The 18,109-nt window shown below is 39.7% G+C and overlaps 1 protein-coding gene across 4 annotated transcripts in view; it reads right to left on the bottom strand.

Annotated features, from left to right (window-relative positions):
• Positions 1-18,109, bottom strand: part of LOC124711331 (zinc finger protein 271-like) — a 152,440-nt gene that overhangs the window by 86,857 nt on the left and 47,474 nt on the right. For all 4 annotated transcript variants that reach the window (XM_047241358.1, XM_047241357.1, XM_047241355.1 and 1 more), the window contains exons 2-6: positions 17,410-17,612; positions 11,550-11,799; positions 9,778-10,046; positions 8,137-8,343; positions 3,367-3,676 (exon numbers count right to left, since the gene is read on the bottom strand). In XM_047241358.1, the coding sequence (XP_047097314.1) occupies positions 3,367-3,676; positions 8,137-8,343; positions 9,778-10,046; positions 11,550-11,799; positions 17,410-17,574 (1,201 nt within the window). In that variant the 5' untranslated portion in view covers positions 17,575-17,612. The remainder of the gene's footprint in view (positions 1-3,366; positions 3,677-8,136; positions 8,344-9,777; positions 10,047-11,549; positions 11,800-17,409; positions 17,613-18,109) is intronic.

Below are 18,109 nucleotides of genomic sequence, written 5' to 3' on the forward strand. Positions count from 1 at the left end.
ACCACAGCCATCCAAACATTATTTCACTGACCAGAGAAACTACAAGGGGTGTTTAAATAAGCAACGCAACACTTTTTTCAGACCCAATTTTGATTCAAAAAATTGTAATTACCCTTAACATTCCCACATCATCTCAAAATTTCCAGTACTCCTAGTAGACACCAGTATTATAACCAGTGTTCAAAATGGTGTCTGCAATGGAGATGAATTCCAAGCAAAAAGCAGTTATTGAGTTTCTTTTGGCAGAAAGCCAGACTATGGCAAATATTTACAGGCATTTACAGAATGTTTATGGCCGCTGGGCAGTAAGTCACTGCGCGAAGCAACTGCCAACAGAACAAGGAGAAGGAACTTTATCTGATTTCCCACATGCAGACTAGCTGCACGTAGTTGTGATGCCTGCACTGCTGCAACATGTATTCAATGCATTCCGTCAGTAACAATTGGCAACTCAATGCTCAACTCTACATCTCTGTTGGTAGTGGTGACATACTTGTCCACCAGTTAGCATATCCAAGGTTTGTGCCCGATGAGTTCCTCCACTCTTAACTGAAGAACATAAGGACTAAAAATGGAATGTCTGTGCCAAACTGCTTGTTCGTTACAAAGCCAATAGTGATGATTTCTTGTCAAACATTGTCACAGTAAGTGAAATAAGGACTCACCACTTTTCACCTGAAACTAAATGACAATCCGTGGAGTCAAAAGACACATCTCTTTCAAAGAGAAAGTTCGAAACAGTACCCTCAGCTGGTAAGTTCTACTTCTGGAACCCTGAAGGGATTATTCTGTCCAATGTCCTTCCTTCAGGGGCAAACAACCAGCCCCGAAGTCTATTTTGGAACTCTTAGGAAACTGAAGAAACAATTAGAGCATGTTCATGATCTTTCCATAATCCAAGGCCACACACGAGTCTATGCACCTGAGAAGAAATTACAAAAATTCAGTGGTTTGTTCCTCCTCACATGCCCTACAGCCCAGATTTTGCATCCTCTGACTTTCATTTTTTTCGCCCCACGGAATGAAGGACTCCACATGAAGCACTACATCAATGCTGAGGAAGTTATGGATATAGCAAGAACTTTGCTGACATGCAGACCAATAGAGTGATACCACGAGGGTGTACAGGCTCTCACATTAGGTTGGTATAAGATCTTAGAACGGATATCACAGTGGAAAACAGGGTTTTTAGCCAAAGAATTGGGAACAATATGGTGTATTTAAATCATGAATTAAACCATCCTCCTTTGTGAAAAAAGTTGTTGCATTACTTATTGAATGATCCTCACAAGACAGAAAGTGGAAAAACAGCACAAATAAGAAGCTGTTGTACATTAATATCAGTAAATTTTGTATCAGACTTGAATCATGTAATGACTCTCTGTTTAAACTCAAAGCACATATTTTCCAATAAAAGTCAATAAACATATTCTGTCCAACCAAAACAGTTATGTACTGAAGGAAGTACTAAAATTGGAGAAATTGAAACTTGGACAGAGGCATACCATGAATCTTTCTACACTCTAACTATCATAGAAGGGGAAAAATTAAACTTTCACACTATGTTGTTCTACAACATGGTATATAATGGCTTTTAAAGAACATCGCTAGATGTCAAAATAAATAAAGATTTAATCGACGTATTTCCACCAGTTAAATGAAAATCAGAGTCACCTTCAAACTACCAAATTCTGTACTAATGACAATTTTAGTTTCAATTTTAAATCATCATCAGCTTGACAAACCTTAGCAATCTTTTCAACAGATTTACATGTACTTTTGTTTCACAGATCCATAGCCAGGAGATCCTCAAGGTTGTAGAACATGTCACAAAACAAGAATACACAATACATAAATATGTATTGTGTATTCTTGTTTTGTGATATGTTCTACATTTTCATTGATATAAACATATCACTGAAAATAGTCAATGTTTGAAAATCTAAAACGGATTAAAAAAAAAAACTTACCAAGCTGTGGTAGGAGAATGTAATCTTTTGGAGCCAGTGGCTCCATCTTCTGGCAGAAAGCTGAAGTGAAATGAAAAGAGATTAGGGAAAACTATTCCCATTTCCTAAACCTCACCAGTCCTTTTCCTTCATCCTTTTTTCTTCCCATTCCACCCTTCTGCCTGAAGGAGCCACTGGCCATAAAAGCTCTCATGTTTCCACTTCTTTTATGTGTTTACCCTTAGTGCCATGTGGTGAGTAGACTTTTTTCCTGTATCCTTATTAGGATACATATATACAAAGAAAAAGAGATGAACTATTGTACCTTCCAATAGACCCCAAGTGAAATGGTTCCTATGGGTGCGGAGTAAGATATATTTCCATTTTAAAGGTAACAATAAACTTGTCACAAAACATATATGTGTGCATATGATACTTTTTATGCTACTGTAGTGATGCATCATTAAAAAGAAAATCCGTTTATTACATTTATTTACATTGATCACATTACTGCACTGAAGATGGATGGAAGTAAGATTTTACTTACTACATTAATTGATGCTATTAGTAATCTACACATATCAGTCAGTTTCAATAAGAAATTCACAACGGGATTTTAACTGCAGCTAGCAAGTTATTGAAAATGTTTGCATCTGAATGCTTGATAGCTTTCTGGTTCAAATGGCTCTGAGCACTATGGGACTTAACATCTGAGGTCATCAGTCCCTAGAACTTAGAACTACTTAAACCTAACTAACCTAAGGACATCACACACATCCATGCCCGAGGCAGGATTCGAACCTGCGACCGTAGCAGTCGTGCAGTTCCGGACTGAAGCTCCTAGAACTGCTCGGCCACTGCGGCCAGCTAGCTTTCTGGATGAAGGTAAATTATTTTACATGTTTGTGAAGACTGTACCTAGTACTGATTCCATGAACTGAGCTGTTCGTTTGAAAGAGATTTTATACTATTTATGACATATTTCGTTAAGGAGTAAATCTATTGGAAAGCAGTAGTAATACTCCTAGTTCCCTGACAAGGCCTCTGCATGATGTTCTCGAGTTCATACCACAAATAATTTGTATTACATGCTTTTGGACTCAGAAAACTTAAGCTTGGCTTGATGAGTTATCCCCAAAAAATGACCCCATACGATATTAAAGAATGAAAGTATGTGGTAAGTTGTACATGTCAGTTTCTTAATGTGAACAATAGTTATCTTTACTACTACTCATACTTGTATGCCACTCAGACCTTTCCAGCTAAATATTAAATTGTTAGTTTAAATATTCCGCATACATTTAAGGAAATGTTACTAATAAATGTTCTAATGAGTAGGTTTGTCAGTAGAAGTTCCCTTTTAAAAATGTAGTAATCTTACACACTGAGTTTCTAAATAGAGTACAGTTATTTATACCTGTATGTATCCGTGAATGTCTAATTAGATTAGACACATGGTTGAACTTTCTGCCACAGATTTCACAGATGGATTTGCTTATGCCAAGATGAATGTTTAGATGACTCCGTAGATCAGATCGTTTGTAGAAGCTCTTCTTGCAGATCTGACATTTATGAGGCCTGTCTCCAAAGTGAGCATGCTGCTGGTGATTTGCAAGCTGCGAAAGGCGGCTAAAGGCAGTGGGGCATTGAGGGCAAACATATCGCCGTAACACGACATGACCGCCAATTTCACGTTGTTGGTCTCCTCCTGAAGTCGCTGGGCCCAGCTGTACAGAAATTATGACTGCTTAAATTCTCAACAATCAGCAATGCACAAAAGCTTTTTTTCTTTTGTTTTGCTTGCCTCACAATTATACAAATATTCCTAGTGTTATTATCTGAAAAACCAAACAAGTGGTATCTTGATCAGAAGCATAAGAGAACCAATCACTGTTTTTTCTATGAACAATAACCCAAATCCTCAACATCAAATATTTCTCATCGAGGTTGGAGTCACGATTACAGGGCAGATTGAATAAAGCAAACAATAAAAAAAATGTGTTCAAATGAACATGTGAGGAATTACCAAGATGGAGAATCACACAACAAAATTTAAAAAGTACAAGAAATGAGAAAATGAACCACACTGTATCCTAAAGCATCAAGCATACTGCAAAATCCGTATGTTCTTGTTTGCAGAGCAATTCAGATAACAATATTTCTGCAAAATAGTACCTTCAAAAGAAACTGGTGATCAAGAAGACAAACAATCTCAAAATATAAATTTACAAGAAAACTGAAATTAAATACAACACAGTGAAGCTTCACGTGATAATGAGTTACCCTGACATACAGATCAGGACAGTCATGAAAATTACATCAATTGCAGGAACTGAAGGCTCTGATGGCCAGTGACAATGAAGGGTATTAGTGTGCTGCCTATGATGACAAACTCCGAGGCAGACTCAAGTACATTATATACCCCCCCCCCCCCTTCCAAATATCCCGACTGCACCTAGCAGCCCTATCCTGTTCCCGCCACATTAGCACATGACACACAGCTACGTTTCCATGCTGACTGTTGGTGCAGCATCTCATGCCCCACATTATTTCCACTGATATAATTAATCCTAAGCCTTGAACTGATCACTTTTTGGCCACATTCTTGGATATTTTCCCATGTTTTTTCCGTACCTTCCTGTGCCACATAGATGTGTTGAACCTCAAATTACAAGCCCTCCACTCCCTCCCATTCTCTTCTCTTATTCCAGCATGTAAATACTATCCTCACCTAATCCATTCGCATCTGCTGCCCCCCTCTTTGCCCATATCCACCCACTTACCTGCATCCCAGATCAGCATACTTTCATTTATTTTTCTCTTTTACCTCATTGTGTTTTAATGTAGATTTATGTTTGTTTTTGCCTTTCACTATTGGCCCTACTTCCTCAAGTTTCATCTTTTTTCCCCAACTCTTCAATCCATCCTTTATATTATTTTCCCCACATATTTTTACATATTTTGCATATCTGTATGAGTATATTTGAACACATTTTTATGTAATGCATGTATTTTTACATGCTTTTATCCTCCTCCAAGGACCCTTGCTCCTTCCATCAGCACAAATATAGAAAAATTTCCTTATCCCTAGACAGAAACTAGTTCCACATACTGTTCCTGCAGTGTTACATAGTTCATAGAATCCCCCCACCCCCCACCCAGATGGCTTATCATCACATTACCCATCTCTGGCTGCAACCCCTCGTTCCACAATGACTTCTGTCTCTTCAAATGCTGCCAGTCCACAGCCCTCTCCACAGTAGTCCTGTAAAACCATTCCTGCAGCCCCTCTCCCAAACTAGAGCAGCATGCACATTGCCACCTTACAAAACTCTCCAATCTCTTCACCTCCCCCTTCTGTCTTTGACTACCGCTATCTACCATCTCTACAACAGCCTCCAAATCTCCCCCACATCCCCTTGTAGCAGACAAACCCTGCCTCATGGACTTACTGCATTTACCACACCCTCAGAAACTCAATCACACTAGAACCTAAACAGACCCAAAACCCAATCAAGAATCTTTCCTCCAAAAGCCTTAGTCCTGCAAGTGTGTCAGTATTTCCAATGGCCTTACTTTTTGCCCCACTCCCAAATTCTATAACGAACTTGTTAGAGACTTCCTCTCCTTCTCCCAGTCCCTACAGTAGAAAGTTTTCGCCACCAACTCTGGTACTCAGACTGAACCCAAAGCCCATGCTGAACCCTGCCTGACTCACTCCTCCATCCAACCATGATCGACCTCACTGCCACCAAACCCCCCGTTAACATTCCAGAATTTCTTAACCTAATACCTTACCTCACCATCATTCCCTGTCCATCAACATGGAAGCTAACATTACACCTGCAGAAAGAACTGCAATCCACCACCTGAAAACTTATCCTGATCTTATAATCCTACCAGCCGACAAAATCTCCACCACAATGGTTCTGAACCACAGAGATTACCTGGCGGAAGGACTATGACAGCTTTTAGATTTGTCCCCAATCCTTAGGCCTCTGCACTCCTACCTTCTACATACTTCCTAAAGCCCATAAACCCCACCACCCAGGACACCCCATTGTGGTCAATTACTGCACCCCCACTGACAGAGTCTCTGCTTTCGTGGACCAACACCTCCAGCCAATAATCCATAACCTATCCTATACCAAAGGCATCAACCATTTCCTCCAACCACTCTCCACAGTTCCTGTTACTTTACCACACAGCACACTGCCACATCCCTCCACACTAACATCCTTAATGCTCATGGCCTTGCCTCTACTGAACACAACCTTTCCCCAAGCCTGACTGAATCCAAACCTCAACCTTCTTCCTGATCACCATGACCAACTACATCCTCACCCACAATTTCTTCACCTTTGAGGGCATTACCGACAAAAAAATCTGTGGTACAGAATTGAGCAGCCACCTGGCACCATCCAGCGCTATCCTATTCAGTACCTCCGTCCATATGAAACCTACCAACCACCAGCAATACCTCCACTTCAAAAGTTCCCACCCACTTGATACCAAGAACTCCCTTCCATACAACCTAGCCACCCATGGCCATCACATCTCTAGTGACAAGCAGTCCCCCTACCAAGTGTCTGACTGAGGACTTCGCAACTGAAATTACCCTCCCAACTGTGTACAGAAACAGATATCCTGTGCCCTGTCTCTCCAGCAGTCACCTACCACCTCCCACATTCTCCCCATCTGGCCACAAAGGAGCACTCCCCTTGTGATTCAGTGTACCACCCAGGACTGCAGCAAGTGAATCATCTCCTGTCATGCTCTGAAATGAGGAATATCCTACCAACTATCTTTCACATCCCACCCCACCCCCAACCCCCATAGTGGTGTTCTACCGCCCACTGAACCTACACATCCCATCTATGCCCCTGCTGCCAACCCTTTGCCTCATAGCTCATATCCCGAATACAAGACCTGTTCCATACATGCTCCCATCACAACCCACACCAGTCCAGTCATAGGTATCACCTATCCCGTCAAAGGTAGAGCTAACTCTGAAAGCAGTCATTTGATCTACAAACTAATCTCCAACCACTATGTTGCTTTCCACGAGGGCATGACAATCAAAAAGCTGTCGGTCCGCACGAATGGCCACTGACAAACTGTGGCCAAGAACCAGCTGGAGCACCCAAGTGCGGGAACATGCTGCTCAGAACATTATGCTTCACTTCAGTGACTGCTTCATGGCATGTGCCTTCTGGATCCTTCCTACCAACACCAGCTAATCTGAATTATGCAGATGGGAACTCTTCCTGCAATAAATACTTCATTCCCGTAACCCCCTGGCCTCAACCTTTGCTAGTCCCTGTCCTTCACTCATCTGTCCCCTACCTTGCTCCCACTCCAACACTACACACAGCCTTCTATTCCACCAACACAACTACTCGTCTTTTTCCTTTCCTGTATCTCTCTCCTTGTTCACGATCCTTCATGCCCCCCCCCCCTTTAAACCCTCTCCCCCCAACTGCACCTAGCAACCCTACCCTGATTCCACCATATACCTGCTATCCACCACCCTCCACACCTTGCCCTCTTCTTTACCCCTACTACCCATGGATTGTTTCTCTTATCAAGCACAGCTGCTCACAGTGTGGCCTCAGTGGTCAGAGGTAGTGTTCACTTGTGTGTCAATTGTGCTTGTATGAACTTGTTTGTTTTTTCTACTTTAGAAGAAAGCCTTTTGGCCAAAAGCTTAAATGTACAGCAATATTTTTGTTGAGCCTGCCGGTGACACATGGTCTCTATACGATGAGTAGTAGTCTATCCTTTTCACAATATTATTGTTATTCCACCCTGAATTTTTCTGCATTTGATTTTATATATTGTGAAGAATTTGTCAGTAATCACTACAAGAAGAGGGAACAGAACCAAAAGAATATTTCTGTGCAGGAATTTAGTGTTTTCCTCAACAACAAGTGATGTATAATCTAAAATCTTTTCTCAGAACAGGCTTTCAATGGTTCTGTTATTACTATTTCAGTGTCACAAAACAGGTCCATTCCATCTGACAGGTAGAATCAGTTTACAACTAACGTAATTCCACGCAATGACTCAGTGCTTTGATATACATTCTGTATGAGAGTGTATCTTAAATGAGAATGGGATTCCATTTAATTGACAACATAGCTTCCTTCCACTCACATGTTAAAAGTACTGTAATTAAGCCACTTACCCTCCCAGAAGACTTTGTACAAGACAGCTTTTGTTCCTCAGTGTGTTCATTAAGGTGATTGTAATATGCTTCCTTCTCTGGGAAAGAGGCACCACAAAACTGGCACAGATAGGACAAGTCAACTTCTTTAACATTGGCACTTGCCTCCTCTTTGTCCTTCTTCTTGTAGATTCGCTTTGGGGCTGGAGTCAACATCGCATCAACAATCTGTAAATTAGAACTGACTCATAACATGATGTAATGTAATTATGCATTCATGATCTATCACATGTAAACAGGAAAAAAATTGATGGTGTCTGGGTAAATACATACATGAAGAACTGTTTCTAAATCCCATATAAATATTATAGTGCTTCAATGAATTTATCAATGTCAGTGAAGCAGACTACCAGGAAAAAGTAAATTACTTTGGGCTAGATCATAAGATTAAGTGTCTTACAAAGTTTAGAAATGTTTCAAGAATGGACATGGAAAATGATATAATACCATTAAGAAGAAAAAAAATTCTGCAGATCAGGATGCAATACCCACAAAGGCAATTACTCTCAAAATGCCAAGTATCCCTGTTCTAACATGAGTCTTGGAACATATTACATTCTCTGACTTACCTCTAGCACACTGATATTAGGGAGAAAAATAGAGACATTCAAGTTTACAAGCAAGGGGGAAAGGGGTTACCAACGATCACACTTCCCGCACGGCTCACACGAACACACAACGGATGTGGAAAGGCGAAGCATACACTTTACAGTGACAACTCTACTAGCACGGGCATAGATATAGCCACAGCAAGTACAGCTGCTAAAGCACTGTGTCCGTACAAACCAGCGACAAGTGGACCTCTGACAGAGATAGCATACTGAATTGATAAATTTAACAAGAAATTTGTTCATCTTGGTGTCTTGCTTTTCTCTACAGATGTCTCAACAGATATTTCTGTAATTCTATTGTCACAGTCATGCAAGAAAAGTCACCAGAGTTTTTTATGAAAGCTGGCAAATAACAAATAATTTCTTTCAATTTTAAAAATAACTTAACATAAATGTCTTACTAGAAAAACTCAACATGATTAGTTACTTGAAGCAAGTCATCAATTAAATATTGTAAAAGCATGCCCACGACATTTTCAGCACCCAAGTTTTTCAACACACTTAATTTCATTTTTTTTTTAAATTTTATCCCTGCGTAGTAATGTTTTGAATTATGGTGTAGCTGTATAGGTTTGCCAATATTAGAATGAAACTTAAAATTCACATTTTTGTTACCCATCTTTTAAAATTATGTTTTGGCCTTTACTTCTTTATTACAAAGTTTGTAGAAGAAGTTTCCCTTCTAGTATCTAATAATTTTGTTTAGAGGATGTGCCTATTCGTCTCTCTCTCTCTCTCTCCCTCTCCCTCTCCCTCTCCCTCTCCCTCTCCCTCTCCCTCTCCCTCTCCCTCTCTCTATCAGACACACACACACACACACACACACACACACACACACAAACAATGAAATCACAACCTCCTTATACAATACTTTAGTATACATAGCTTTCACAAACACATTCTTTAGGCTATAAACATTCCTAACAGCTTTTTATTGACAAACAGTTCCAACCAATCACAAACTGGAGTAACAAATAACTTGTTTTTTTACCTGCAACTTATCTTCAATGCAAAGGTTGTTCCCAACAAAACTATGTTGGAGTTTTGTAGATGGAAATCTTTTCTTACTGGGCTTAGATATTAATTCTGGCATTTGCTCGACACAAACATTTGCAGCGTTGGAGCTTATTTCCACTTGGCCCACACTGTCTAGTGCAGTATCGGCTTCATTTATAATATGCCCAACGTTTAGGAAAACTGTGCTCCCATCTTCAGCAACATGAAGGACTGAATGTGGTGCTTTCGTCTTCTCACCATTAGCTGCAGCATAAAACAAATGTAACAAAACAATTTTCTAATTAAATTCTAAGCTGTTACATAAGGCAGAAATGGAACACCTCGTTCATATGCCCACAGAGGTGATAATATCAGAGGATCTAAACAACTGTGTCAACAACGATAATCTGTGTATCTGTTAAAAGCTAAATGGTGACGTGTACGCGTCACCGTAACAGTATTACCTGTTGCTCTTCAAACGTGCCCTAGATGAAAGGACTAGTGGTGATGGTGGTGGTGGTGGTGGTGGTGGTGGTAGGAGGAGGAGGAGGAGGAGGAGGAGAGAGAAAAGAAGAGACTGGGTGTATACTTTACTGCAGTTTTGCCTTCATTGTTCATACAATTTAAACCAAGATAATTTCAACTTTGTCCTATTTACTATTTAATATAGGCAGAACAAGACTGTTTGACTAAACATTACACCTCTTTTTTCCCCTATATCTGGTATTATGTTTGTTGTACAACAGTCACAATCATCACACCATACATAATGTTACTCTTTTTTTTTTCTTTTTTTGACAATCCATTGTGTAAGGAAAAACAATGATAATACTTCCTAGTTATCTGAAATGCTTTCATTATTGTAAAAGCATTCCATAATATTCTAGGAACAGGTTCATCATTCTGTGATGTTCTATGACATTCCACATCATCATGTTATTATCCAATGTTCCAACATTCCTGAACACTACACTACACACTGTAAGTGTGATTTTCATCAAGGATCCCATACACAAAAAGGCAATCGAGGTGCAAGACCTGTCCTATACACCAACTATGCACTCCCCTGTTCCAGCCACATCATAAGTGTATCCTACCCCCTCACAGGAATGAAAACTCTGTAGATGGCCTCTATCCAGCACTAAATGTCATATGGTTGATGATGATGATGATGATGATGATGATGATTGTCTAACATCATCCCATCCTGGATTTATTGTGAATTTAAAATTTCATTATCTCTCCTGTCAGCTCTATCTGAAGTAGAGATGAGTTGTACAACAGGACTAAGTAAACTATCATATACCTGTACATGGTCAATGTCTAACCAAATATAAATAAGAAAGTTTAATATTAAACAATGGAAAATCCAGGATGGAATGTAATGATATTATGAAAAGGAAAGTTGGTACTCACCATATAGCAGAGATGCAGAATCGCAGATTGGACAAAAAAAAAAGTCTTCCAAATAAAGATTTTGGCTCATAAGGCCTTAGGCCTTACGGGCCGAAAGCTTTATTTGGAAGCCTTTTTGTTGTGCCTATCTGCGACTCTGCATCACCGCTATATGGTCAATAACAACTTTCCTTCTCATAAGAAAGTTTACATAGGGGTACAAACAAAATTTTCCATAAAATAAAGTGGCGCATGAAAATGATCTACAGAATTTGCAATTAACTATCAGTCCCCAGGCACCCAAGACCTGACATGACACAGATTGATGAAGTTACAACATACGTCTGGAACTACGATAAAATTTTACTGAACCTGTTTCTCCTTGAACCTCCACATGAGGCTCACCACTTGTGAGGTCAACTTCTGAAGTGCCGGGCAAAGTGTATGTAATGTAAAATACTTGGCCATCATCTTCCTGAAAGGCCACTGCATTAGTTGATAATGTCTTTTCCCCTTCCTCTGAGCAGCTGGGTATGACTGATCCCAGGAAATCTGGTATCACCTCAACACAGTTGACTGCTGGGATCTGCCCGACACCCATAACAGATTCGCCACTAACATCCTGAAAAATTAAAAGCAGTGTTATTGTTTTTCACTATAATGTAACCAAAAGGTATGAGATTATTATGCATGTGTGCCTAGCCAGCACAACAGCAAGCACAGAAATTTAGCCCCAGTCACAAGCAATCATTGTTTATTGATGAAAAATGACTTTAAACCAAAGCTAAGAACATTTCTTCTTCAGCAGTAATGTCTCTCATCTGCAGATGTTGTACACACTTCACAAAAACTCAGACCCCATATTTATTCAGTTTTGTAAGTAATCTCAGCCCAAAATAATTCTTACTAATGTAAATGTCAGTAATCTAAGAATCAGAAACACTATAAAACAAAAATTGAATCCAACCGAAAAAAGCTAAATATTGTACAGTGTATAAACATATCAATGAAAATAATCAGTTTTTGGAAATATTCTGTAACTGGATGGATAAAAAATTTACTCTCCAAGTGGCAGCAGGACAACAAAAGCATATTAAGGGTAAGGAAATTTGCGAGCTTTCAGAGCCACTGGTTGCTTCTTTTGGCATCTATATTCTCCTGCCGCCACTTGGTGAGTAAAGTGTATAAATAGCTAAATAACAGTGCCATAACCACTTGCACACAATGCATGAAGGCCATCCAGAAAATAAATTACGATTGTGCCCAGAGACGGCATGGGTAGTTGGATCAGAAAGTCCATGCGTGGAAAGAGAGGTACATCATTCAATAATGTGGTACAGTTGCATTGTTGTGACCGCAGTCATTTTGCAATGCTAGGAGAAAATGGTAGTATTCTTTCCTGCCAACTACAAGCTTCATACAAGTATTAGATTTCTACCTTTCTGTACAATACCTTACACGTCAATGTAAATACTTTGATGTTACCTGATAATGATTAGTTGATCAAAACTCTTGGTCAATACAGGTTTATTTTGTCAGCAACTCTCATTAGTTCTTAAATATGACTCTTCCAAACAATCCCTTGGTCACATAATTGTTCACATGTGAAGAGCAAATTCAAGCAGACAATCTCTGTCAAAAAAGTTGGGTAGTTCTTCTGGAATATCATGGCTCGCAGAGGATCATGATCTTATAGTGAGGGGAGGTTATAAGTGCCAAGTGGTATAGTCAAACACAGAGAAATCTGCAAAGAACAATCCAGGACGAGAGGTGGAACAAAGAGTGGAAGTGTTATTCTTTTGTACTGCAATGCAAGGCCCCTTACAGCCAACATCACAATGAACCAGTTACTTCAGTTTGAATGGGAGGTCTTCATCCTTCCACCCTAAGCCCCATCCTCATGCCAACTAACTTTCATTTGTCCCATCACTAGCAGTGACTTAATGTCAGCAGATTCACATGCCATACACATACAAATGTTGGTGCACCAACATAATAAATGCCTTAACAGTTGTGGTACAGTAAGAAGTAGACAGTGAATATCTGCGAAAAGTAAAATAAATGGTCCCTACTTTTTGATGTTTTTGTTTTCTTTATCAACCACTACAGTGCGTACGGCAAGAGAAGAGCTCTGACAATTGGTGCAGCCTTGGCACACGTGCTTCGCGCATCCATGACAGCCAATCAGATCGTGAGCTTTTGTTAACATAACTGTGGCAACGCCCGTATTGCCATTGTGCTGGGCGACTGCTGCTGGCTTGCTGCCCATGCATGTCAAATACTGGCAACTGCACTGCCAGCTGTCAGAGCTCTTCTTTTGACATACATAGTATAGGCCTAATTTTCAGGGTGAAAATTTGTGTCATGTCAAGTCTCTTGTGCCTGAGAGCTGATAGTTAACTGCAGATTCTGTAAAAAAAGGTCTTCTCTTTTGACTGCATTGACTTCAAAGCCTAAATTTTTTACACTGACAAGGGACCATACCTTAGTATTTGACATAAATTTCAACTTGATACCTCTACTGATTTCTAAGAAAAAGGAGTCTTAACAGACAGATCATATAATAGTTCCACTCTCACTGATGGAGGTATCAAACTCTAAAAAACAGAATTAGCAGAAGGGGAAAAGTATTAATTGATACATATTATAGAAATGTATGTATGTATGTCCCACCTATCCTCCTAAACCCCTGGATCAACCTCAACCAAAGTTCATACACATATTACTTACTACCTGGAAAGAAATACCGTGTTGGTAAGAACCATGACCTGCCTATTGGGGTGGAGTGGTAATGTGGAGAGAGAAAAGGGGGGAGGAAGAGGAGATGGGCTACTAGAATTGGTGTACCGTATTTACTCAAATCTAAGCCGCACTTTTTTCCCGGTTTTTGTAATCCAAAAAACTGCCTGCGGCTTAGAATCGAGTGCAAAGTACGCGGAAGTTCTGAAAAATGTTGGTAGGTGCCGCCACAACTAACTTCTGCCATCGAATATATGTATTGCTACACAGGCATGCTCTGCAGGCACAAAAATAAATACTGGCGCCAAAATCTCTGCGTCAGTAACTAAATTAAAAGAAAAGGTAGAAGACTGTAAACATTATGCCACATATTCTTTCGTGTTTGCTGCTATCTCATTTAAATCCTGTCTGCCTAATAAACTACAAAACTAGAGTGACACAACAGCAAACGCGGAAGAATATACATATCATGTCATGTTTATATTCATATTATTCTTATGCTGAATAGTGATACAGTCAGAAATGAAGCACGGCAACTGACTAGATTATTAAATCTAAGATGACTCTAATTTGTAAGCAGAACGTAATGTAATAAGAGGCGCCTACAAAGATTTTCACAAGGAGAAAAATTTTCGCTTAACTCTCGTTCAGAACATCATCTATCATACACAGTCTACTATTTGGTTCTTGTTGATCATTATCAAAGAAAGCTGCAGTGTAAGTGTAGCAACAAATAGCAGTCTCTTGCCATTTTTATTTTATTTTTTTATTTTTTTTAAAAAGCCGCGGCGACAGATCGTAAACACTCATTATCAGAATGCAACAAACAATGCGCGATACAGTGCAGTAATGCATTTTCAGCTTAGAGTGACGTAAACACCTATAACAAAGAGAACGGCACTTGTCAGATCAAAGCAAAATAAGCAATCGATTCAAACCAGACGAAGCACGTGAAAAAGGAAGGGTACCCATACAAATAAGGACGGAGCGCCTGACACATAGCAATGGCTACTTGTTAAAGCTTAACTTTTAAGCTTACAGCCGGCCGAAGTGGCCGTGCGGTTAACGGCGCTGCAGTCTGGAACCGCAAGACCGCTACGGTCGCAGGTTCGAATCCTGCCTCGGGCATGGATGTTTGTGATGTCCTTAGGTTAGTTAGGTTTAACTAGTTCTAAGTTCTAGGGGACTAATAACCTCAGCAGTTGAGTCCCATAGTGCTCAGAGCCATTTGAACCATTTTTTTAAGCTTACAACTTGAACCAAACTACTGTAGCTGTATCTTCATCCATTCAACCTAAATTGTGTCTCATGTTACAATGGACCAACTTTGTTTCGATTTGGAGGTGCGGTCTAAAACTTTTCTCTCCCCTTGAATTTCGAGTCTCAAATTTCAGGTGTGGCTTAGATTCAGGAAAATTTTTTTTCCTTGATTTTGAGTCTCATTTTTCAGGTGCAGCTTAGATTCGAGTAAATATGGTAAATACATACCCGGGCAATGCTGTGGACTCAGCTAGTCAATTAATAAACTAATAGATGTCACTGCAGCTCAACATCGATTGCTGCAGATTGGAAACTGTCAGCATCAGTATCTGCAAGTATTTCATCAAGTTGTGTGGCGCAATGTTACCTTCAATCAGCTCATAGCTGTAAGTATGTACCATTCCTTGCTACTCCATCTTTAAATCTACATCTAAACCCTCTCATTGAGTGTGGCAGTGGTTACTCATGATCTAGTACTTTCTTGCTCTGGTTAGAAAGTTCTATTTATTGTTAGAGTATATGGTCTGACCAGCACATAGCAGAGCACAGGAGGACAGCCAGCAGCCCTTGGGGCCGGCTCCAGTCTGCAACTGGTTTCAGTCTAGCCCTTGGAAGAAATTTGTGGGAGAGAAAGCAAGGCACATGCATTGTACTCTGCCTGGGACACATTTCTGGTATTTCCATCAATGGTCAGATTGCCTCAGGTTTCAGCTCATGACATGGCCAGCGATTTGATCAGAACAACAAAGAGAATTTTGTTTCCAATCTGATTGGAGAGTTACACAACGAAAATTTTTAAGGCAGCTATTGTAAAACTACATTAGTTAGGAAGCAATGTTAACAATTTATAAATAAATGTGTAAACATCTGAAGACAGGGCACACGAAAAATGAATGTACTCTCAAAAACGTGTGTTTTGAGGCACAATTTGTTGACGTGGTGTATCAGGAAAGGGACGCCATTCATATCAGTGCATTACCCCATAACCATTCACACCATGGATGCTACAGTTTTGATTTTATGTGCTAGGTGGGCTGTTAATGAATCAAGTGACGAGGCAGCCTGTGAACTTATTTACATATGTCCCTCAGGAACATAGGTCACCAAAGGTTGCCCGTGCCTGTAGTAGAGAATGGCAAAAAGCTACCCAGTTAATTGTTGGTAGAATTTTAAGAAAAGCAAACTTAATTTCGAGGTGCAAATTAACAAAACAGCAGACCTGATGGACAAAATGCTTTTTTAATCCCAAAGAAAGATAATATTATACAGTGAGGGCTAAAGGCACGTTCCTGAGTTAGAATTTCAGAAGATTCATCAGTGAGGTGAGTGAAGTTACCTTCCTGCATCCCATGTATAGGCATCCACAACACAATGCTCCCTCCCCCCACCCCCTACCCCCTTGGTACCTGGAGTAAAAAGTTTTTATTCATTTAGAATTCTCATATGTCATGACAGACAACCTTCTATTGTTTGGAAGGTAAGAAGTTTTTTGTGTCACCTACAAAATTTACTTATTGTGTCGTGACATGTCTCAAAACTGACCAAATCATTTACATAAAAAAAAATGAATTTTGGAGTCTTGTATCCCCTCACCCATCCAGATAAATTTCTGTGGAATCCGATGGTCCTGAGTTTCCCCTCTCTTCTCTTTTGTATTTTGTAGTTTTGTTGTTACCATTCATTTGCTACATCTTACCTTTTTCTTCTCCTCTGCCACAATTTCCCTCCCTTATCTCTGGCTTCTCAAATGTGTTCTATACAGCTTTAGTCTCCTTCAGGTTTCAGGTCCCACCACTGTATCCTTTCTAACCCAGTGACTTAGCTTAATTTTCTTCAAACCTTCCCTACCTATAGCGAATCTTCCAGGTTTAAATTACAGCAATAAAGGAATTATAGAAGGAGAATTACAGTTAAACATCACACCATAATAATATAATTAGTGGTGGAATACCCTGATAGAGACAAGATGGGGACAATAATTGGTCATTTCCTCCTCAAAGGAAGATTATCAACTTTTACCTTAAGCAATTTAGGGAAACAAATCTTGTTGGCTGTATAGCGATCTGAACTATCATCCTCCCAAATGCAAGTCCAGTGTCTTAACCACTGCACGCCTCACCCCGTTGCAAAGAAAAACAAAACTTTTTCCTCCCTTATTTGTAGACATTAACTGTTATGCTAAATTCAATACAAATAAGTAAAACAGTGTTAAATTGCTGTGAGTTCTCCTCACCTCTTGTACCAGAGCAACGACTTCATGATCCAACTGTTGACTACCTGTAATTACAGGCAATGCCCATTCCACTTCACCTTCTGGTTGCAAGCATATGACAACAGGGTCCTGTGCAGTTGTCACATTTTCCACTCCAGCAACAGTCAGACAATTTTGTAGCTCCATGGATATCTCTCATTATCAGAACAACCGCACAAAAGCATCTGAAAAATATAGTGAAAAAAATTCATCTTTATGAGAAAAATATGGTACCTAAAGGCAAATGAGTAGCATCTAATTTCAATGTGCATCATTCATCAACACCAAAATGCGTCAAAAATTTGTTTGGGTTAACTGTAAATCAAAAATGCCTGGAACTGTAAGAACACAAAGTAAAGACATCCAAGAGAGTATTTCCAAGTCACTGTTGCAGTACGTTATGCACTATTTCCTGAGAAACTTTTCGTCAACCTCATACACAGAACTTTAGTGATACAAAATCATTATTTAACAAATAAATAGGATAGATTGCTGCTTGCCACATAGAGGAGGCCTTGAGTGACAGACAGATACACTGGAAGGAGAATACTTGAAATTATGCTGATAATTCTTCGCCCTTCATCAGATGTAAAAAACAAAAACACACACATGGTCACTGTCAACTCCGGGCATCAAGACTGCAATCAGCCCTCGGTGCCCAGAAATGACAGTGGCCATGTTT

Source organism: Schistocerca piceifrons, chromosome 8 (assembly GCF_021461385.2).
Source record: "Schistocerca piceifrons isolate TAMUIC-IGC-003096 chromosome 8, iqSchPice1.1, whole genome shotgun sequence".
NCBI classification, from domain to species: Eukaryota; Metazoa; Arthropoda; class Insecta; order Orthoptera; family Acrididae; genus Schistocerca; species Schistocerca piceifrons.